At 38.2% G+C, this 24,009-nt stretch overlaps 2 protein-coding genes across 2 annotated transcripts in view; one reads left to right on the forward strand and one right to left on the reverse strand.

Annotated features, from left to right (window-relative positions):
* Nucleotides 1-4,915: 4,915 nt before the first annotated feature.
* Thap2 (THAP domain containing 2) lies at nucleotides 4,916-14,747 on the reverse strand. The gene is made up of 3 exons (XM_048359436.1): nucleotides 14,269-14,747; nucleotides 8,730-8,925; nucleotides 4,916-6,103 (listed from the first exon to the last, which is right to left on the reverse strand). Exons 1-3 carry the CDS (start codon nucleotides 14,337-14,339, stop codon nucleotides 5,750-5,752), a joined length of 621 nt encoding a protein of 206 aa, XP_048215393.1. The 5' UTR covers nucleotides 14,340-14,747; the 3' UTR covers nucleotides 4,916-5,749.
* A 247-nt stretch (nucleotides 14,748-14,994) lies between these two features.
* Zfc3h1 (zinc finger C3H1-type containing) overlaps nucleotides 14,995-24,009 on the forward strand; it is a 63,747-nt gene continuing 54,732 nt past the window's right edge. The window contains exons 1-2 of the mRNA XM_048359376.1: nucleotides 14,995-15,822; nucleotides 22,188-22,604. Coding sequence (XP_048215333.1) covers nucleotides 15,219-15,822; nucleotides 22,188-22,604 — 1,021 coding nt within the window. The 5' untranslated portion in view covers nucleotides 14,995-15,218. The remainder of the gene's footprint in view (nucleotides 15,823-22,187; nucleotides 22,605-24,009) is intronic.

The raw sequence follows: 24,009 nt of genomic DNA on the forward strand, positions 1-24,009 counted from the left end.
GTTATTCCATTTCAAGCGAATTAGGTGTGTGTGTGTGTGTGTGTGTGTGTGTTGGTTCTTGGGCTTGAACCCAGGTACTGAGCTCTGTCCCCGAAGTTGTGTGTGTGTGTGTGTGTGTGTGTGTGTGTGTGTGTGTGTGTTCTATCAAACCCTGCCACTTGAGCCACAGCTCCACTTCTGGCTTGATGGTTAATTGGAGATTAAGAGCCTCATGGAGTTTGCTTCCCCGGGCTGGCTTCCCATTTGGATCCTCAGAGCTTAGCCTCTTTAGTAGTTAGGATTACAGGCTTGGCGCCCGGATCCCAGCCCAATGATATGGAGTTATTTTGCATGGGAGGGGAATGTATCATGTTGTAGAATTGGGATTTTGTGACTTGAGAAATAATTTTAAACATTACTTTAGTCCCTATAAAGGGCCAGACTCAGGGGGTTAAGTAGGTAAAGCTAAAGCTACAGCATCACTTGTATTATGGAAATACCAATATGAAAGTATTTGTCTTTGGTTATTTATAAGAACATCTTGTGGCTGGCTCACGTTTTACTTGAAATTACTTGCCAGAATAGTTATAATACACCTGAATTTTAAAGTTAATTGTTGACACCTTAAGAAGACACAGCATTTTCAAATACAGTGTACAACTGTGATTTAGACTAGTTTTAAAAATGTACGTTATTTTCAGTGATAATACTTAAAAGCTTTAATTTTATTTTGAATTTCAAAACATATGCCAGGATAACTTAGCTATCTTTCCTTGGTTGGGGCTTATTAAGATCCAAGTCTGTGAAGTAGAATGAAATCGTAATGTCTTCTTACATGTGGTCCTTCTGTAGGTACTCACCGTGTGCCCACTTTTGTTTCAGTGTGTTCTGTGCAGGCAAATAATTGTATTATCTTATCATGCTACCTGGCCAATGTCAGTATTACCATACTCTTGGGAAAAGTCACTAATAATAAAAACTAGCTAATAATCTTATAATTTGCAGAATGGCGTTTTCTTGTCTCTGCTTAAAGAGTTATGAACTGGTCTTGTTATTTTATCTTCACCAAATGATGACCATGTCCAATCAGTTGGAGTTCTATGAGAAAAACATGGCCTGCTTGTGACTGTCATGCCATCTCCTGACACCAAGGTCACTTTGTGTCAAGTCAATTCCTGGATGCCAGGCATGATGTTCTCTTTTTCATGACTATTAGATCTGACTAGAATTGTGTATTAAGTCAGAGTGCCAGTGAAACCACACCTACATTTTCCATTTCCCCATACTTAACTCCCTCCTCCCCCAGTGTCTAATTATGACTGTTCTTCATAAACCAAAATTGTGCAAGAACAACCTTTATACCCTCACCAGGATTTGAAAATATTCAGAAATGTTTATGTCAATAACCAGGCTCAAGGCTCTGAGTTCAGGCCCCTGTTCCAGCACACACACACACACGCACACACAAACAAAAGCTTTGGTTTTCAGCATACTTATACAATTTTCCTAGCTCTTAATGTATCTGGCTTACACTATGTAAAGCGCATTTAAAACAAACTACAATGTGTATTTGAGCAACAAATTTGAAACTAATTCCTGTTTCAGATTTAACACGTTATACAATTTGCTCCAAGTTAGAAGGAATTCTATAGAAGTTTTTTTCTTTTGTCAGTCCTGAGCTTGAACTCAGGGCCTGAGCACTGTCCCTGGCTTCTTTTTGCTTAAGGCTAGCACTCTGCCACTTGAGCCACAGTGCTACTCCTGGCCTTTTCTATATATGTGGTGCTGAGGAATCGAACCCAGGGCTTCATGTATGCGAGGCAAGCACTCTTGCCACTAGGCCATATTCCCAGACCCAGAAGTTTTTTTCTTAAATTCGAAGAATGTTCACAAATTTATGTATATATTTTAGAAATAATTGGCATGACAATAATTTCCTTGGAAAAAAGATTTTAATAACATTTCAAATACATTTTTGAATACAGTAGTATAATTACAAAATCCTTAAATTTAGAAAGTTTTCAACTGTCTAGATATCAAAAGAATCCCATTTCTAGTATAAATATGAACCACTTCTGTATTGTAACAAAATTGAAATTTACCCGTATTCTAACATTGAAAAATGAGATAAGCATTATAAAGTCTCCCTAGAGAATGTCAACAATGATCTTGATGAACATTTACATATATATTTTATCTTTTTAAGTCACATGAGTTATCCTATTTTAATAACATGGTTTATATATTAAAAGTTTAGAATGTGGCCAGGCGTTGGTGGCTCACACCTATAATCCTTGCTGCTCAGAAGGCTGAGATCTAAGGATCATGGTACAAAGCTAGTTCTGGAAGTGGAGTTGTGGCTCAGTGGAAGAGCACCAGTGTTGGGCAAAAAAGCTCAGGGTCAGTGCCCAAGCCCTGAGTTCAAGCCTCAGGACCAGCACACATGTGTGCGCACACATACTCTCTCTCTCTCACACACACACCAACAAAAGGTATATGGAAGGAGCTCTGTGTTCATTCTAGGACTTTCAAGATCACAGGCATTTATTTCTATCTCTTGTTTAAGCTGGCAGAGGAAATGTCTCAGTGAATAAATAAGTTACATTAACAAAGATTTCTTCCTGTGTAAGTCAGAGACACTACCCACCCACTATACAGAAAGTTGGCAAAAAAACAACAACAACCCCAAAACGGTCACCCAAATGTTTTGGGTGACTAAGATGTTATTTCAGAAACTTTTTAGTAGAACACTAATTTCTATTTTGTATAAATGTCAAATACAATCCAGTATTTGGCTTTATTTATAGCTGTATTTTAGCAAAAATGCTATTATGAGTTTGTATTGTGTTTACCTTAGAGTAAAAATCGTCTCAGCACTGCAGGTGAGTTGTAGGTAAGTCATTATAAGAAATGTTAACTTTTGAAAGAAAAGAATTTGATTATGAAAAGATTTGGAGTTTGTTTTTTCAATAGCACTTATATTGTTTTTAGAAATATTACTGTTTCTCTCAGGAAACTTTAAGCAACGTAAGGGTACAATATGTCATATTTAGCCTTTTTTCCTTTCCATGATGCTGAGGTTTGAATCCTGAGCTTCAATGCAGTAAAGCACAGACCCTACAAATGAACTGTTACATCTCCAGTCTAAAAGGCATCTTCACATTAAGTTCCTAGCCTCTGGCAGTTTGACTCCTCCCCCCCCCTCCCCAATTAGTGGCTAGTTGGTGGATAAACTAAAGATCTAGTTTGTGTTAAAATGGGAGAAATAACTTATAACTTTGATTAGCTTTAGCAAAGAAACTAAAAATAGGGCTTTAAGAGATTTCTTTTGGGAGTTTCTCTATGAATGAAGCTACATTGAAGGGCTTTGCTGTGTAGCCTAGGGTGGCTTGGAACTCCCTCTGCCTAACCATTACAAGGATTACAGACATGCACTGCCATACTCTACCATGAAGCTAGTTTTAACATACATTGATGTATGTTAATAAAACAATTTGATGCTGGGAGGATTTGGAGCATGTTAACAGGACAGTAACATAAAAATAATATAGAGAAAAACACATAAAATCACTCTAAAGTTACTGAGTGGTAATTTATTCAGTGGTTTCAGATAAATAGTAACGAGTAACTTTGCCAAAAGCTTGTTGTATTCTACGGTATTTTATTTTTATGATTAAAAATGTTATATTAAGATATCAAGATATTCACTTTGACAATAAAGAAATAAAAGAAAAAAGATATCAAGATATTAGTGCTTAATATAGTAGTATATGACTGTAATCCCAGAATTTGGAAGGTAGAGGCAGGATGTTTGCCTGTCTGGGCTACTGAGACCCTCTCTTAAAAGAACACATCAACATATTATTGTAGATAGGAACTAGATTGCACTAATTAAACAGTGTTTTGTTGGGTAGTGAGGATGGAGAGGCAAAGCACATGACAAGCTATACTTGCAAAACTTAGCTTATATCAGAATGATTATCTGCTCAAATTTAATTATAAAGGAGAAATAGTGTGTGTCTTCTGGTGACTAGATACTGGTGTTTGACATTATATAAAGGTATATGAAACCATATTATAAGAACAGTTCATTGACAATTCCAAGGAACTATATTCAATATATAAAGGTAAAGTAACAAGACTGTAACAAGCTGTAAAAGAACTCACTCATGAGAGCTAAAGTAGACTTTTCCTACTTTTGTGTTTGTGTGAAAGACATTCCTTAGTAAAAAGAAATCATGCTAATATTGTAAAAAGATTGTTGCTGCTTTTTAAGCAAGTATCATTTGGAAAGAGACATCCAAACTGGTGGCCCAAAAACAAAACCAAAATCACATTTCTTTGTAGATTTACAGTAAGTTATGGTTAGGCATATGATCCTTTTATATAGTTGTAATATCAAATCTAAAGTAGGGTTAATAACTTAGTAATAGATTAGTAACTTTTTGTTATTTATCTAAAGTCTTTTGAAGGAAAAGATCCTATTAAACACTTGGTGATATAAGGCAGACCCTTTAATTGTTGAAGTGGTCACCTTAAGAATAGCTTGATACCTGTTTTGTAAACGAATTAACATATGCATAGCTTGGCCACAGACACACGCCTATTTTTAGATAACTACTTTTTATTTCCCTTTTGCATAATGGTTGCTCTCCGACTCAGTAAAAGATACAGAGCAAACTCATATGTATAATAAATTGGTTCTATTTTAAGTTGTACATACGGTTAAGTGCTTTTCTGTGATTAAACGTTACTGTGGGTTTATGAGAAGGGAACAAAAGTCCTCTACACAGATACACTATTTTTCAGATGCTAATAATATGTAGTTAGAAAGTAGTTCAAAAGAAAATTTTTTTAAGTTTTACTACCAACACATGAGAGTATATGTTGCATATTATGTGTTATGTCTTATATGTTTGCTCATTAATGCACCATCTTTAAAGTTGGAGATGGAGTATTTTTATTATGAGAAAAATAATAATACACACTCATGTTTTAAGGTAAAAGCTAGATCTCAAACTGCGTGGTGTCACAACATGTTTCTTAGGAGGTGATTATAATGTTTTTACTAGTCTGAGGTACTTGAGGGCTAATTTACTTTGGATAACTTAAATGTCTTCACATTCAAAAAATATTTCCAAAACATTTCACAAATTATTTAAAAGTTAATCTTTTATAGAGCCTCTGATAAGTTTACTTTTACTTGTTTAAAAAATGCAGAAATTTTAAATTAAAAAAGTTGTCTTGTACCTTGTTTTGTTTTGTTTCATAAATTTTCAAGGCAGTGCCAATAATAACTCAAAGTTCAGCAGTTTTAAGGTCACATTTAGTGTGATTAACAACTACTTAGCATCCTATTCTGATGTAATATCCCAACTTTTGTGTAGGAATTTTTTTTCAAATTTCAATTACACATACTTCATATCATAGGCTGCTTTATTTAAACCCCCCCCAAAAGCACCTGGAAAACATAATTTCCTAGCAAAATTTCTAGTACATTTTTCATTTAAGGCACTTCCAATTCATTTTCAAATAAAAGTTTCATGAAAAGTTTCCTTTTTTTGTAATCAGGTCTTAAGTTATACAGCAATAATACTGTGTCAAGTAAAACTTCCTAAGTATTCAATTTTGGTGTAATTGCCATAAATATGTTAACCCCTGAAAAGAATGCAGGATGGGCATTAAGTTCTGTGCAAGACAAACTTAAATGCAGGTATTCTGGTCTGTTTTAGATTTAAAGAAGTGCTAATGTTTTATGTTGTTAATCTTGTTAAAGAATCTTGAAATCCTCCAAAGGAATACTGCTTAAGGCGGTTGGTAAGAGGTGTTCCAGTGTGCCCTTAGGTAACAGGTTATTTGCTTCTAAATTCTTCACAAAGCATGTGGCTTTGATCCATCTTTGAGTTGCTCTGCGTTCTTTTTGGAGGCAAGTTTTCATTTTTCTTCGTAAGCTTGCTATTTCTTTTTCCAGCTTAATTATCCTCTTTTTTGCCTCCATAGGGTTCCTAAAGGCATAACTGTGTTCAAGTAGTACTTGTTGACTACTAATATTTGACTTGAAATTAGATGGTCCGGCTGTGGTACAACTGTCGTTTTTCTTCAAAAGATTTCTTGACTTGAGTTTCTGAGCCGAATAAATTAAAGAGTTGAACAAAAATTAAGGAAAATCAGAAATAAGAAAAGAGTCCAGTTTTGAAATAATAGTGTTAAAATTGCTCTCTTAGAACTGATTTTTAAAGGTTTGATAGGAAATGAAAGCATGCTATTTGTGTGATCATGGATTAAGTTTTTCAACAGGTTGGGTCAACTCTAGTCACCTATTTCCTTTCATTCTTCCCAGAGATAGTCAAACATTGACTTGGAAATGAAGATTGGGCTTCCAAGGTATCTTTAATTTATTCAGGATGATTCTATGGTGACTTTGAAAATCCTTTTTTGATTTTCCTATCAAAGCCAATTTAGAATATATTTAGATGTTTTGTTCATCTGTAGTATTGATTTGATCCCCTTCTTAGTCAAGTATTATTCTATCAATTTGATCAGTAATGCAGACCTTGAGTCTACTTAAATAAGAACTGAGGGCTGGGAATATGGCCTAGTGTCAAGAGTGCTTGCCTTGTATACATGAAGCCCTGGGTTTAATTCCCCAGCACCACATATACAGAAAATGACCAGAAGTGGTGCTGTGGCTCAGAGCAAAAAGAAGCCAGGGACAGTGTTCAGGCCCTGAGTCCAAGCCCCAGGACTGGCAAAAAAAAAAAAAAAAAAAAGAAATGAAAAGAAAAGAAAAAAAATCTTAGGGTAGCTATAGAATTGTTTTGTAAAGTATTATGCTTCCAAGTGGATTTACCCAGTAATTGTTCACAGTTACATCTTTGAGTATTTAAAATCTGGCTGGGAACTTTTTGCCAAAATCAGAAATCTGAAGACTCTTCACTATTCCCCAGGAATATTAAACCACTTAGAGTTGCTCAGATTATATCCTATCTTTCTAATACTGTGTTTCTCATTCACTAAACGAACATTTATTAACTAGGCATGGTTGCTCACATCTCTAAAACTGGCACTTAGGAAGCTGAGGCAGGATGTTAATGGATTAAGGTCATCTTAGCTTAAAACAAAGTTAGCTCCCCCGAACCCCGCTCATAAAAGAGAAAAAAACAACTTAAAAAAAAAAGTCACTTTATGAAAAAACATACTATGGTGACCAAATAAGGCATATAAGAGTTCTTGTCCTCATAAAACCTACTGTGGGTCCTACAGAGGGAACTGGTAGAACTCACTTTTGTTCTTTACATCACAGGATCTTAGTTTCTCACATAATGTGAAGTTTAGTATTTATCAGATCAACAAATAGTCAAGATATCAGAAATAAGGTGTATTTCAAATTCAGAAAAAGTCTTAGTGCATTTGGAGATGTTGAAGTGTTTAAAGAATCTGAAGTGAGGACTGGGGATATGGCCTAGTGGCAAGAGTGCTTGCCTTGTATACATGAGGCCCTGGGTTCAATTCCCCAGCACCACATATATAGAAAATGGCCAGAAGTGGCGCTGTGGCTCAAGTGGCAGAGTGCTAGCCTTGAGCAAAAGGAAGCCAGGGACAGTGCTCAGGCCCTGAGTCCAAAGCCCAGGACTGGCTAAAAAAAAAAGAATCTGAAGTGAAATGTTCTTGACCTGGAATGTCCTCTCCCATCCAGTTATTAATTTATGTGCATTTATAAATTAAAGTGTAAGAAATAACAGTGTTTCTTTTTCTCAGAGGAAAAGATGTCTGTCCTCAAAACTAAGCTTTCTGCTTGTGTTCATTCTATCCTTTCTTTTTGGTGATTGTCTTTCTCACCTAGCTTTTCTTCTCTGATCAAATCTTCCATAACCAAAGATAAAACATAAGTTTTTTTTGAGTCCTGGGAATTAAGCCCAGTGCTACTTACATGCCAGGCAAAGACTCTACCCCTTAGCTATGTCTGCAGCCTGAGTCCCAAAACACAGATTCTGATTCATTCATCCCATACTTCTCTCCTTGCTTCAGAATATCATTTTTAACATTTGATAATTTCCTACTTACCCTTTCAACCTACTGGTTCTTTGGTTCTTACTATTCAACTGCAATTGTTTTCTACAAGGTCAAAAACTTGCTCCTATGATCCAAACTACCAACTCCACTAGCCCTGATTGTATGCTAAAACTCCATGAAATTTTCTGTGCATCCTCTGAACTACATTTTTAGAATAACTCTGGTGTGTATGAACTGTTTAAACACTGAGCACATTTCACTTGTATGTCATCTTAAAATCAAAGCATAGTAGTATTAGAACTTTCATTAGTAATATCCCTCAATTTTATCCATGGTACTTTTGCTCAGAATAATTGGCAGTTATATAAGATTCCAATACAGGTAGAGAATTTCTTATTCAAAATGATTGGAACCTTTTGGATTTTGGAATACTTGCAACTACTTAGTAGAGCATCCTTAATCCAAAAGTCTGAGATCTGGTATGCATTTTGGATTTCATGATAGGAATGCTCAGTCTATATAGTCAAATAATTTGGACTGGGAACATTGGAGCCTGTGGACTTAAGTTCTACTTCTAATGTAAACCTTTGTTCTGTGACAGGAAGGTCTGAAACTTTCTTGAGGCATGTCACTGTATAAGAATTTCAATATATTTTGAATCACTCCCATATTTGTAAGCAAAAAAAAAAAGTGGCTCTAAAAATGGTTTCATAAAAAAGGAAAGTAACATCACCTACCACAGACTCTATGTGAGTACAAAAATCAAAAATGGTTGGCACAGCATCCATTTTAAGTCGTCGAGTTTGTCCTGTTAGGTCAAAACAGGAGGCTTCAAAGTGCTTTGAACAAAGAAAAGTGTGTTTTCCTGGCACAAAATTTTTGCGCCTAACCAGGCGAACCCATTCTTTTCTTCTTTTAGGGTCCAAGGGAAACCTTAAAGCAAGCAAACAGAAAGAGCAAATGAAATTCCAATATCATAGTTATACTAAATGGCTAAAAGACATTAAAAAAGTCTCGAATTCATAAAAATATTTAGGTTCATAATATGTAAGTATCAATTCATGCTAGATTTCATAACTTTTTAACAAAATAGCAAAAAAACCCCACCCCTATACAAAATAACAAAAAAACAAGCAAACAAACCCTGTTATTAGTGGCTTTATTTTTCAGGGCTCTTAGACATTTCTTCTTGAGCTAGTCTGTAATATGGGTAGAATAATAAAATGTAACTAAACTGATCTAGATAACTTTTCTGTGGACCTGTAATAAATGTGGGTTAATTTTACAAAGCTTTGATCTGTTGATTGTATAAGACATCTAAAGTCAAGAAAAATCAGGGCAAATTATGATACTGCTTTCTCTCTTTACTCATGACACTTAGCACATTGTTTTACACATTTTCCATTTTGATAAATTTCCAGTGAAACCAAAAATTATGAATTTCCTAAGGCCAGGAATTGCTATATTTTTAAACTTAATTTTTTGATATCTAGCACGGTAGATTGAAAAGAAAGGAATCAACAAAATTTGCTGAAGATATACAAATACAAAATAAATAACTGTATTTCTTCTATGTAGCTAAACTGCATATATCTGTCATCTATCTGTATCTTTAAATCAATTCTTTTTAGTTCTTGTAGTACAGTAGAAAACATAATTAGAAAAAGGTGAAATACTATAGGTAACTATGTTTTTCTTTTCATATTTATTTCAAATATAAAGTACACTAATATGCATGCTATATTGATTTGTTAAGGAAAAGACAGGAGCTATTTCTAAAAAGCCTACTGGCTGTGTTAACTGACTGGAAACTAAGGAGTCAGTATTTACTTATAATTAAGTTCCAGTTCAAATCTTTAATTTGATTATCTTATACATTTAGATGTATAAAAAGAACTATAAAAGGGGCTGGGGATATGGCCTAGTGGCAAGAGAGCTTGCCTCGTATACATGAGGCCCTGGGTTCAATTCCCCAGCACCACATATACAGAAAATGGCCAGAAGTGGCGCTATGGTTCAAGTGGCAGAGTGCTAGCCTTGAGCAAAAGGGAGCCAGGGACAGTGCTCAGGCCCTGAGTCCAAGGCCCAGAACTGGCCAAAAAAAAAACCAAAACAAAAAACTATAAAATATAATTCAGAGAATCAACTGAATGGTCTCAATACATCAGACAACTCAGTGTATAAGAATATTGCCTCTGGACAAATGCTGGCTCCTCTTCATAATAGCTGGAAAACTTTAGGTAGGTTATTTAAACGTATAAGAGTTTCTCTTTGATGCTTTTTGGGTGGTAATGCTGGGGATCCAACCCAAGGCTTGATACATGCTGAGAAGTGCTCTATACTCTCAGATGCAGGTCTTTGTATTTACCTAGAGAATAATGTAACAGTGATTCTAAGAATTAAATGAGAAAGAACAAATGCTTACTCCTGTGTATAGTACAGGCTGTATGGAATCATAGAACAGCCAATTTAATCTGGAGCCCTTAAAAGAGAGTCTTGTGAGAGAGATGAAGAGTGTTAGGAGTGTCTTGGGGACTAGCAAGGTTATTTTGACATGAAATAAACTTATAGTCAGTTCCAGGGCTTGAACTGAAGGCCTGGAGACTCGCCCTGGCTTTTTTTTTTTTTTTTTGCCAGTTCTGGGGCTTGAACTCAGGGCCTGAGCACTGTCCCTGGCTTCTTTTTGCTCAAGGCTAGCACTCTGCCACTTGAGCCACAGCACCACTTCCGGCTTTTTCTATATATGTGGTGCTGAGGAATTGAACCCAGGGCTTTCATGTATACAAGACAAGCACTTTACCACTAGGCCATATTCCCAGCCCCTCCCTGAGCTATTATTATTATTTTTTTTTGCTCAAGACTGGCACTCCCACTTGATCTACAGCTCCACTTCCATCTTTTTTGGTGGTTAATTTAAGAGTGTCAGACTTCTGCCTGGTCTGGATTTGAACTATGATCCTCAGATTTCAATCTCCTGAGTAGCTAGGATTAAAGGCACAAGGCACCAGCACTCAGCAAACAAGTTTTTAAAATATTAAAAATGGTATTTTAATTATGTGCAGCCCTTTAAAAGGCTGAATTACAAGAGCTGATTGTCAATAATAGAATTCTGAGCCCGCTGATGCATAACCATTATTAAAAATTACATAACAGCCAGGTGACAGTGGCTCACAACTATAATCCTACCTACTCAGGAAGCTGAGAGCTCAGGATCAAGGTTTGAATTCAGTCTTGGCAAAAACTTATGAGAGTCTCTCAATTCCAATTAACCAACAAAAAGCCAGAAGTGGAAGCATGGCTCAAGTGGTAGAATACTAGCATGAGGAAAAAGCTGAGTGAGAGAGCCCAAGGCCCTGAGCTCAAGCCCTTGTACCAGCACACACACACACACACACACACACAATAAAATAAACTGTATAAACTTGAAATAGTGAGCACTAAATCCCTCAACTTCCTAGTTTACTATTATTACTATTATTATTATTTTGCCATTCCTGGGGCTTGAATTGAAGGCCTGGACACTGTCCCTGAGCTTCTTTTGCTCAAAGCCAGTGCTCACCACTTGAGCAACAGCACTGCTTCTGGCTTTTTCTGTTTATGTGGTACTCAGGGCTTCATGCATGCTAGGCAAGTACTCTACCGTTAAGCCACATTCCCGGCCCCTATTACTATTCTTTTAATATTATTAAATGTCGGTTACATCTATATGGTACAAATACTATAGGATAGTATGATATAATAATTCATCTCTTCACAACTCCATGATCAGTAATATATTGGTGGCTGGAAATCAACTTCAGTACAGAGTGTTTATATTATGGAAATTGGACAAACACTAAAATCAAGCCTTTTTATTTTCATAGAGTTATTACTTAGCTGTAGATTATTGATTTTAGAAGAATGGTTAGCAATGCACTAGTAGAAGCAGTGAATTAGTTAAGAAGCTTCTGTCACAACCTTATGACGAAAGGAATGGTTTCTCGGTGGATAGTGTAATTTAAAGAGTATTTTACTGAGGATGAAAATGAGTTTAGGGAGACACAAGGCTATCTATGTTAATAAGGAAGTTTCACAGATTACTAAGTATACCTAGACTGGAGTAGGCCAAGAAGCTAGAAAAATGGAAATAGTGAGTTTAGGTAATGTAATCTGAGCAGGAAGATAAAGAAGTCTACTAATGTCCTAGGCAAGTTAAGTCTTGTTATTTACTGGTACTATTTACAAAATGGAAAATATTTATTATAATCCATATTTTTAAGACCTATATTTCTGAGGTTACATGTGATGATGTTTACTTCATATTAGACAAATAATATGCACATTATTATGCCACCATGTATCTTTTTTTTGGTTTGTTTTTTAAAGTCTTTTTGGAGGCAGGCCCTCACTATGTAGCCCAGATTAAGCCTTAAACACTTTTTCTTTCTCTCTTCCTCCCTTTCCCCCTCCCCGCGTGTATGTATATATGCATGTATGTGTTGTATATTGGTATGAGGGGCTTTAACTCAGGGCTTTGCACTCCTGCTTGGTTTTTTTGCTAAAGGCTGGTGCACTATCACCTGCGCCACACCTCCAGCTCAGGTGTTTTTGCTGCTTGGAGTTAAGAGTCTCTTGGGATTTGTCTGCCCTGGCTGGCTTTAAACTCTCCATTCTCAGATCTCAGCCTCCAGAGTAGCTAGGATTACTAGTGTGAGCCACTATATCCAGTTCCCAGCTGATATCAGGTAAACATCATTTTTTAGGTCCTGGACATCTCTCTCTCTCTCTCATCTTCCAAATCAAATTACTAATTCCTCAATCATTTCTCAAACTAATCCAATTCTCCTCCCTACTATCAACATTATCCTACTCCAGGCCGCTGGGAGGACTCCACTTATTTTACTACAGCTTCCTAGTTTTTGTCTTTTTCCATTTTCACTCCCTTCAAATCCTGTGCTCCTCATGTGGAACAACTAAGCAACAGTAGTTCAGTTTAAAACATAGCAATACTTCCCTCTGAAGAAAATAGGTAAATTAGCATTCAATAATAAGGTCCTAAGAAAATTCATCTCTGATGATGCTTGACTAGCATCTACACTGCAACCAGAAGGCTTTCTAATATGCAAATCTAGTCATGCTGTTCTTTTTTTAACTCAACATGGCTTGTCAAGTACCCTCAAAATAAAATAGAAAATATTTAAGTAGCATAGAGGACTAAATCTATGTCATAATTTGAGATGTCACATCTTTTGCGAAGAATTCTTTGACTTTCCTAAGCTGTTAGATCTTTCTGAATGATGCCCTTCCCCACTTCAAGTAATTATTTATGTCTTCTCTTTTAGACACCGAAGTTCAGAAGGAGGGTAAGAAATTTGGGGATCCTTAGATTGTAAGGCAGTTAGAAACTTGGTACAAACCTCACAAGGATTTTTTTTTTAATAGTAGCTATTACTAAGGGTGCACTTTTTGTTACAGTGAAGTAGGGATAGTTTTTATATTCTAAGCTCACATAAACTGTGAGATATATAAAATCAGAACTGTCTTTACTTCCCCTTTTAATACTTCTTTTCTTCAGGCAGGTGTCAGGCACTTGAAGAGAAGGACACTTACCAAGTACCTATTATATTCCAGCAGTCTACAAAGTGCTTTCAAGAGTTTTGATTTAACAGAACTAAGGACTTTTGATTGCTGTTCCAGATAAGGACAAAAAAAAAAAAAAAAACAACCCCAAAAAACCACACCAAAACCCTATCCTTTTTAAATGTATTATTACTATTATTTTCTTTAAGGACAAAAGCTTATCCTTTGCACTTAATTATAAGCCTTATCAATGATGGCTCAGTTGCTCCGAAAGTTACCGCGTGCGACCGTTAGAAACGTAAATGTTTACTCCGTCAATTCATCCAGTCAAAATTTCCTAATTGAAACGCGAACACCGGCAGGCTTTCAGGCAAAAGACCTCTCCCTCTCTCTTGTGGCTTCATCCAATACTAAGGCGCGGTCTAGTATTGAGGAATAAAAGTAGAAAATTAAGGTATCCTCCCCTCATTTTTTTCTTCAGCACACTATTGGGATTTTTTTTTTTTTAATAAAAGAAATGGAGTCAACTTTCCCCCAGAAAGGAGAGAACACTGGTCGGATGAGAGACGCACAAAGGACAAAAAGGATGCTGGGCAGCCAGCTGCTGGGGCAGGGGTTGTCACTATTGGTTGGACGCCGCCCGCCGCGGGGCTCACAGAAGCGGTACCCGGGCTGGTGGCGCCCCCTTCCTGTCACCCCCGCGCCCTCCCGAGTTACCTGTGGAAGCTGATGTTAATGTGCTTGTTGTAGGTGGTGGCGCAACCCGCCGCGGCGCAATTGGTCGGCATGTCCCTCCTGCCCTCATTCGGCGCTACCTGACGGCTTTCTTCCGTCAGAGGCCAGCGGAGGCCGCCCACCGACCGTAGTAGCGGAGCGAGAAGGAGTGTGTTTGGGGCGGGGGGGGGGGGGCGTGAGGGAGGGTGCCCCCTTTCTCTTTCTCTTTACTAATATGGCGGACTGAGGCCAGCAGAGCCGACGGGCCTGGAGCTGCAGGCGTCTTCGTGTGCCTTCACCAACATGGCGGACACAACCCGAAACCCGCCCCCCCTCCCCCGTCCTCTCCCTTCCCTCTCCCGCAAGGAATTAGGCCCACAGCGTCTTTTTGACAGCGGCTCTCAAGCTATTAAAAGATAGAGGTGTTTTCCCCACCCGTGGCGATGAACGCACACGTCTGCAATTAAAAGGCAGGTCCGCCTGCCCGGGCACGTACCCAGCGGTACCAAGCCAGCGGCTGGCGGCGCCGTGTGCCCTAAGATTGGCTGGTGACGTCCAGCCACTCCGTGACGGACATGAGGAACTACGAATCCCAGAGAGCATTGCGAAGCGTTTCTTGCTATCGCGAGAACTGGGAGCCTTCGTTTCCTGCGTGCCTGAGGAAATGACGTCCGGGACAGAGCCGCTGGTGGAGTCCCTTTCTCGCGAGGCGGAAGAGCCCTGGTGGTGGCTGAGCCAGGGGGCGCTAGGAGAGAGAAGTGACTGGCTACAGTCCGGCGAGGAAGAACTGGGGTGCGGGGAAGTTGGGGAACCAGATCCCGCTGTGTGTCTGGAGAACGGTGAGGCCGCATCCCCCAGGTCCGTTAGGAAGGAAGGCAGCCCCGGTGGAAGGCAGTTGTCGGGCGGCTCCCGGGACCGAGGACGGAGGTGGTGTTGGAGGCGCAGCCCCGTCGATGGCGACCGCGGAGACTTCGGCCCCGGCCTCCAGCAGCCTCTCCCCGAAGGAGGAAGGGGAGCTTGAGGATGGGGAGATCAGCGACGACGACAATAACAGCCAGATACGGAGCCGGAGCAGCAGCAGCAGCAGCGGCGGCGGTGGTGGGCTCCTGCCCTACCCGCGGCGCAGGCCGCCTCACCCGGCTCGGGGTGGTGGATCCGGCGGAGGCGGTGGTTCCTCCTCGTCATCGTCCTCTTCTCAGCAGCCGCTGAGGAATTTCTCACGCTCGCGACACGCGTCGGAGCGGGGCCACCTCAGGGGACACAGCAGCTACCGACCCAAAGAACCGTTCCGATCTCATCCGCCCTCCGCGCGGATGCCACCCAGCTCTCTGTCCGAGAGCAGCCCCCGGCCGTCCTTCTGGGAGCGGAGCCACCTCGCCCTGGACCGTTTCCGCTTTCGAGGCAGGCCATATCGGGGTGGGAGTCGCTGGAGTCGGGGACGAGGAGTGGGTGAGCGAGGTGGCAAGCCGGGGGGCCGACCTCCTCTGGGAGGAGGACCGGTATCCGGATTCAGCAGCAGTCAGAGCTGGCGAGAGCCCTCTCCACCTCGGAAGAGCTGTATCCTTAACGTGGCGGTCTGCCCTGGGTGTGTCAACGAAAGTTCCCTTTGGCGTCATGGCTGGGTCCGCCAGTTTAACTTTCGGAACCTCTCCTTTGTCCCTGGGTCAGTAGACTGAAAGGAAGTTACGCTTTGATAAGTTCCAAGCTTCGCACTCTCTAGCCTTGTTTCTTAGACTGCTTTAGTCGTTATGTTGCTTTCTTGGCTATACTGCTTTCTTTTCTTAATGCGCCGTGGATTGTTGTAAACTACTGGAATCAGCGTCAAATCAGATTTGTACCCTTACCTTTAGGTGTCCCAAGTTTCACTAGTTTTTTTTTTTCCTTCTTTTTTTATTTTTTTGATAGTACTGGAACTTTTGTGTTTTACTTGAAGTTGGCTTAGGTTATTAGAGGGAGGAGGATAAAGTAATTAAGAGTTGGCGGGGATGTTCTTACAATCACGCTTTGAGGTTCGAAATCTTAGTTTCGTTCTGCGGAGTCCCACTGTTCTTGAGATTCTGTTTGGGTTTTATGTTTTAACCATTTCTGACTTGTCTCCTATTGCTGCCTTTCCAAGGTGGGTGGGGGTTGGAGAGGTATTGAGAGGCAGGAGTACTAGAACTAGTTCTTTATCAACTTAGAGCTTTTAACGCCATATATCATTCTGTAGAACTATCCCCTGTCTTGTTCCTAGGTTCACTTATGGCATTTTACATAACATTATTATTTTGGGAAGTACTGGGGATTGAACTAGTACTTGAGCTTCATACTTGCTAGGCAATTTGGTCTACCACTTCAACCATGTTCTCAGTTATTTTATAACTCTTAGTCCCTACTAAATGTGTATCTGAAAAAGATAGACTTACCCACGTTTGTATTAATGTGTTAGAATGAGAGAATTTATACACTATGTAAACATTATGTATACATTATGGAAGCATTGAGAAGGAAAGTAGCCAAATACTGAATTTTTGTGCTCCCTCTAACTGCAGTTAATCTTTATCATTACTGAGTTACTCAGAATTTACACAAGAAATTAATAATATGAAGATTTCCTGTTTTGTGGTGAGTTTATAGAATGGTCTCAACTTTTGCTGTAAGAACTGCTTTAAATTACTTGCAGTTTCCACGGTGTAATGATTTTTTTTTTTTTTTTTTTTGCCTCTTGGTGCTGGAACTTGAACTGAGGGCCTCAGTGTTATCCCTGAACTTTTTTTGCTCAGGGCTAGTGTTTTACCACCTGAGCCAGAGCTCCACTTTCAGCATTTTTTTTTTTGTGGTGTTTAATTGGAGCTAAGAATATTACAGATTTTTCTCGGGTTAGGGTGGTTTTGAACCATGATTCTCAGATCTCAGTCTCCTGAGTGGGGAGTATTCCAGGCACCAGCCACTAGTGCCTGGCTTTTTTTTAGACAGAGTGTCATGTAGTCCTGGGACTTGCTATGTAGCCCAGGCTGGCCTTAGATGCTCTTGCCCCAGCTGCCCAGCATGCACCACACCTGTCCTGATTTTTTTTTTTAACTACAAAACTTAAAGGTAATGACACTTAACTGGAAGGTAATGAAAATTTTATGGAATAATTAGGTTCAGGATTATCTCTTTGAGATGCTATGATGTCAAAGGGCAAAATATTTGGGTAAGAAACAGCTTTTAATGCTGGTGCCAAAATAAAGAATTGCATATGCAATGTATGGGGTTAGGAGCATTTCAGGATTTTTCTGAGTAAAATCATAAATATGTAACCTTTTAAAAGACATCAAGTGGTTGGGCTGGGATGGATCAACTACCATAAGTAGCTGTGTTTTCTATCTTAAACATGAGCTGTAATCCTGGCTGTTCAAGATGGGGAGATTGGGAGAATCATGGTTCCAGATCAGCTGGGACAAAAAGCTGTGAGACCCAGTCTGAGTCTACAAGATAAAGGGATGGCAAGAATTTCTGTCTTGTAATCCCAGCTATTAGGGAAACATAAATCCAGGCGCCCTCCCCCCAACACTATTCAAAAATAAATGGCTTGGGGACCGTCAAAATTGGCATTTGCCCAACAAACACAAGGCGCTGAGTTCAGACATCACTACTGCCAAAATTTTTTTTCAAGAAGGTTAGAAAAACCTCTGTCTAAGATATAAGTTCTTATTAATCCATGGGTATTCTTTTGTCTCTTCTGAATTTTTAAAAAGCTATTTAAAAATTTAAGTAGGTTTTTTAAGGATATGCAGATAATAGTTGTAATTTGTGTTGAACACAAATACAGATTAGTAAAGTTCAAATTCAGGTAAAAAGTACTTTGGAAGCCTTTTCTTGTTTTAGAAAAGGGGAGATGGTTGAGCTTGCCAGCTTCCTGCCGTTGTCTTCTGTCCATGCAGAGTGAGTTTGGTCCTTTGCTATATACTTATTTTTATGTTTATGTATTTTTACTATTAAACAGGTATATAGTATTGCAAAAATATAGGGGAATATTATGTGTACTTGTGTAACCTTTGTTTCTGTAACAGTCATGATAAAAAGCTTTACATTTCTATGAATATCACGCTCAGTCTAATTCACATTTCCTTTCCATTGTGATTAAAATTATTTTATTTTTTTGTGGAATACTGGGGTTTTGTACTCAGGGATTTAACACTTGGTAGGCAAGTGATCCAACATTGAGCCTTGCTCAATCTCTTTTTGTGCTGGTTATTTTGAGGTAGAATCTGGTTTCCTGTCTAGATGCTCACAGTTGTAGCTGGAATGATAAGCATGTACCACCACACAGTGCTTCTTCCACTGAGATGGAATCTTGCAGACCTTTTGTCTTTGTAGCCTGGAATTAATTCTCCTAGTCTTGGCCTTCCATATAGCTAGGATAATGGATGTATCACTGTATCCAGCTATTGGTCGAGAAGTGGTATTGTGAACTTTTCTTCCCAGACTGGCTTGCACCATAATCATCCCTTTCTCAGCCTCCCCAGTAACTAGAATTATAGGGTGTGGCCACTGGTGTCCAGTTGGCTTATTTTCTTTGGTTTTGTTTTACATTACTAGGGATTGAACTCAGAGCCCCAGAGCCTCCTTGTTGGTTAGGTAAATTGTATAACACTTATAAATATGCCCCTTAGTTCTTTTGCTTTTAGTTTGTTTTTCAGATGGGGTCTCAAGTTATGTTTGCCTGGACTGGTCTTAACCTTAGATCCTTCCTATCTCTGCCTCTGGAGTAGCAGGGTTTAAAGGTATGTAAAGTAAAAGTGACTTTTTTATAGTTTACAAATACTTTCTAATAAAAGAATTAGAGTACTTCTGTGACATTTAAGTGATATAGCCTGAGTACTGTTTTCTTTTTATCACTAGAACTTTTTTCTTGAATAATTAGGATGTGTTACAACTTTAAAGAAATAAAATGATCAGATCCTGTTACAGCTCTTCGTGTTCTGTTTTAGTTTTTCTTAATGACAGTCCCTTTTATCAGTCTACCTTAGTATAAACCTTCCTTGAATGACTTTAGTTCTATTAAATTTTCAACTCAGATGACAGCTAACATAATTAGGCCACTGTCTCTCATCAGTAAAGTCATTCCATTTTCAGCTGTAGCTGAAAAGGATGAGTAGCAGTTCTTTTTTAAAAATTAAGTTTTAAAGCTTGCTATTTAAAAGTAGTGTTTACTATTATTATAATGATTATTATTTTGGTGGCACTGTGGATTGAACCCAGGACTCTACAGTTGAGCTATATTCTCAACCCTTTAATTAAAAAAAACAATGATTAGTTGTTAAAACTGGCCCTAATTTTAAGATTTCCCCAGCCTCTGCCTCTACCCCTTTAGTTGTCTTTTTGTAGTGTCTTTTTGTTTTTGTCCAAGGCAAGTCTCTGTGGTCTTCCTGCATAGCTGGGACCACAGCCATGCTCCACACCTAGTTATTGATTGAAATGAGGTCTCACACTTATTTTTTGTCCCTGTTGGCCTCTAACCTGAATCTTTCATATTTCTACCTCCTCTGTAGCTGTTATTAGAAGCATCAGCAACCAGCCAAGTTATAAATTGTAGCTTTTAGCCTTAAAATTAGACCTTAAAATTAGTTTTAGTTTGATCCTAATTTTCACTAGAGATAGGAAAAATTTTCCTTGTTCTATGAAGTTAGTTGAAGTTAGAACTGAATTGCTTTTGCTCATTTTTCTGTTCTTTAGTCATTTTTTGTTAGTGCATTGTATTCCTTTTGCACATGTTTCTCCTATCTTTATTTACTTTTTACTGCAATTGTGCCTTTAGGTAAACCCATTGAAAAGCCAAATATAACTTAAATAATTGATGTACTTATATACAAAGAATGCATAAGAATGAGTAGTGAAGAATTTAGTGATTCTGGCTTCCCTTAGGTGAACTGGGGGTCAAGTTGAAGAACAGAAACCATTTAGGTTTACAAAGCTGTAAAAATTGTAATGAGCAGGGAGAGGCTAAGAATGAACAGGTAAGCCCAGGTCAAATCATAGTGGTATCTGTTCTAAGGATTGTGGACTCTACTAAAGAGAGCTTAAATGAGGGGAGTAATTGGTCAGGTTTGTGTTCTTGAAAGATATAGGTCTTTTGGTACTACTACCAGGGCTTGAACTCAGGGCCTGGGTGCTGTCCCTTAGTTTTTTGCTCTATATTAATGCTCAGTCACTTGAGCCACAATTCCATTGTTAAGTTTTTGGTGACTAATTAGAGCCAAGAGTCTCATAGACTTTCTTACCTGGGCTGGCTTTGAACCTCTATCCTCAGATCTGACTTTTGAGTAGCTAGGATTATGGGTGTGAGCCCCTGGCCTCCAGTTTGAAAGTTTACTCTTTATCATAAGTATGCATGTGGTTTTTAGGAGATAGAAAACCTCAACTATCTTATCAGGCCTAAGGGAATGTGGCTTAGCATGCCTGAAGCCCTGGGTTCCTTTCCTCAGTAGCACTCCATAAACAAAAATCCACATGTGCTGCTGTGGCTCAAATGGTAGTGTACTAGCCTTGAGCAAAAGAAGCTCGAGGACCATCCCTAGGCTCTGAGTTCAAGCCCCAGGACTGGCAACATATAAAAGAAAAAAAAGAGTTGAAGAAAAAAGACTCCCGAAAACTTTTTTTTTTCTTCAAGGCTAGCATTCTACCACTTAGTCACAGTGCCACTTCCAGTTTTTTCTGTTTATGTGTTACTGAGAAATGGAACCCAGGCCTTCGTGCATGCTAGGTGAGCACTCTACCACTAAGCCACATTCCCAGTCTTTCTGAAGACTAATAAATTAAGAAACTAGGATTACAGTGGGAGCTCAGAAATCACCTTTAGTGCAGAGAGATTTGGTAGAAAGATGAGAGTTTGTTGAATGACTTTGAATAAACTCGTAGTAGTTTCTGTTGACTTAATGAGACAAGACATACTCTGTTTTGTAATAAGAGAATATATTAGAAAGGCATATTGAAAAGCTGTTATTCTTTTTAAAATAAAACCAAAGATTTTCTAGGACAGTTTTTCTGTAAGACTTATAAGCTTATTTCTTAGTTGGTACTGATTTTTTTTCATTTGGTCATCAGGAGTTTAAACATATTTGCTAGTTGATTGCTAGAAAACTATATTATATCTTAGCTAGTGTAAAATAGTCTATAAACATTTTTTATATTGAAATGACACAAGGTCCTTTTGTTAGTGTCCATGATGGAAAAATAAGATATAATTGTTCTCATATAAGATTGGGGACATAGCTCAAGTGGTACCTGCTTAGCAAGTGTGGGGCTCTGAGTTCAAACTCCAGTACCATAAAAAAAAGTGAAGGTTTCTTGTTTTAATATTACTCGAATCATAATTAGTTGTATGTATGTTGAATATTAGAATACTTGATGAGTTTACTTTGCAGCTAATTGTATTAGATTTTTAAGAAAATGTCATTTATGAATTAGTCTATCAGTTGCTTTTTTCTTTGTATATATACATATATATGTATATATATTTATTTGAGACATAAAAGAAACTAAAGTGAATAACCATTTCTTTTTGGTTATCTACAGTGAAACTACCCACATCTGAACTAAATGTCAGTTTCTCTTCTTCAGAAAAAGCATCTTTACTACCCAGCTTACCTCCGGTATTTCTGGTGGACCTAAAAAAGGAAGGATACTGTAACTTAATGAAGTGGACTACTGTGGAATGTATTGGTAATTACACTAATGATTTTGTAAGTGGACTATTTATGTGGACCCTATTAAAATCTGAGCACATAATGAAAGTGGGCATTAGCAGCACATTCCATACTAAATAGAATTTAGTAATTTAAAAATACCAGTTCATCTTGAAAATATAAAGGGAGACAATTCATCTATAACTTACAGATTTTTGTTAAATTTAACAATGGAAAAATTTTGGACACTGGTTTCCTTAATATGCTGTTCAGCCAAAAGTTTCGGAAGATCTCCATCAAGAAAACAGAATTATTCATCAAAAAGTGAAAACTGTGGAGAAGAAACTTTTGAAGATTTACTTTTAAAGTATAAGCAAATACAATTGGAACTAGAATGCATCAATAAGGATGAAAAACTAGCTTTGAGTAGCAAAGAAGAGACTGTGCAGGAAGATCCTAAAACGTTGAACTCTGAGGACCAATCAAGCACTGATAATGTCAGTATTACAAAAGACTCAAGTAAAGAAGTTGCTCCAGAGGAGAAAACACAGATCAAAACTTTTCAGGCTTTTGAATTAAAACCACTCAGGCAAAAATTGACTTTACCAGGGGATAAGAACCGGTTGAAAAAAGTTAAAGATGGAGCAAAACAGCTTTCCTTGAAATCTGACACTGCTGAATCTGGTCAAGGTATCGAAACTAAATATTTCAATTAGTAATTAGCTTTCTTTCTCTAAAGGAGTAACTAGTTTTGAAAGTTAACTTCAGGGCTGGGAATATGGCTTAGTGGTAGAGTGCTTGCCTTGCATTCATGAAGCCCTGGGTTCAATTTGTTGGCACCACATATATAGAAAAAGCCAGAAGTGGTGCAGTGGCTCAAGTGGTAGAGTGTTAGCCTTGAGCAAGAAGAAGCCAGGGACAGTGCTCAGGCCCTGAGTCTAAGCCCCAGGACTGGCAAAGAAAGAAAAAGGAAGGTGACTTCATTTAAATGATTCTATCTGAAAATTCTTTTAAATATTTTCATTATGTGCATATTATTTAATAATTATAAGTTGCTTTTCTTGCTAACCTTTTAAGTTTGTCTGATATATGCAGGGTCTTACTATATAGCCAAGACTAGTCTTGAACTTGACATGTATTCCAGACTGGCATTGAATTTATGATCATCCTGCTTCAGCCTTCTAAAAGCAATTTCTGGGATTATGTCTAGCTTTTCTTGCTGTTTTCTCTTTTTGGCCTGCACACGTGGATTTGTAAATACAGTGTTGAGCATATGTGTTAATAGTGGGCCTCTTTGTTTCATAACTTAAAAGGACATTTACCTTAAACATGTTTAGGTTTTCTTTTTCTTTTTCTTTTTTTTTTTAGCATTGTAAAATTCTTAAGTTTCATTGGGTAAAAGAAGTATTTTTTGTCTATTCCTGTTTTGAGATTTTCAGTGTGAAGTGATACTGAAGCTTTTCCACATTTTTTCCTTCATAACTGAGATGAACATTTGCATTTTCTAATATGTTAATGTAATTATGTTAATTTTACAGTGTTTTCTTGTTATTTATATTACTGATACTTTGTTTCTTTCTCTCACCCCCACCCCCATTTTGAAGTTTGCAATGAAGCTGTCTAGTCTCACTGGTTCTTGTAGGAACTCTGGCATGAATTTTCATGTCCCTGAAGTAGGAGAGTCAATGCTTTAGCTTTGCCCTTCTCTTTAGCACTTTTTCAGATTGCTTTTATATATACATAGGAAGAATCATGTTTAATTATTTTCCTTTTTTTGTGTGTGTGGGGTGTCAGTTGTGGGGCTTGAACTCCAGGCCTGGGTGTTGTTCCTGAGCTGTTTTGCTCCAGGCCAGCACTTTTGCCACTTTGAGCCACAGCTCCACTTCTGGTTTTCTGGTGATTAATTGGAGATAAAAGTCTCAAAGACTTTGCTAAGACTTTCCTGCCCTGTCTGGATTTGAACTGCTATCTTGAAAACTCATTTGCCTGAGTAGCTAGGATTACAGGCATGAGCCACCAGCTCCCACTTTAAATATTTTCTTGAGAATTTTTATAATATATAACTACTCAGTGGAAGCATAAAAGGGAGAAGGAA

This window comes from Perognathus longimembris, chromosome 1 (assembly GCF_023159225.1).
Source record: "Perognathus longimembris pacificus isolate PPM17 chromosome 1, ASM2315922v1, whole genome shotgun sequence".
Taxonomy (NCBI): Eukaryota; Metazoa; Chordata; class Mammalia; order Rodentia; family Heteromyidae; genus Perognathus; species Perognathus longimembris.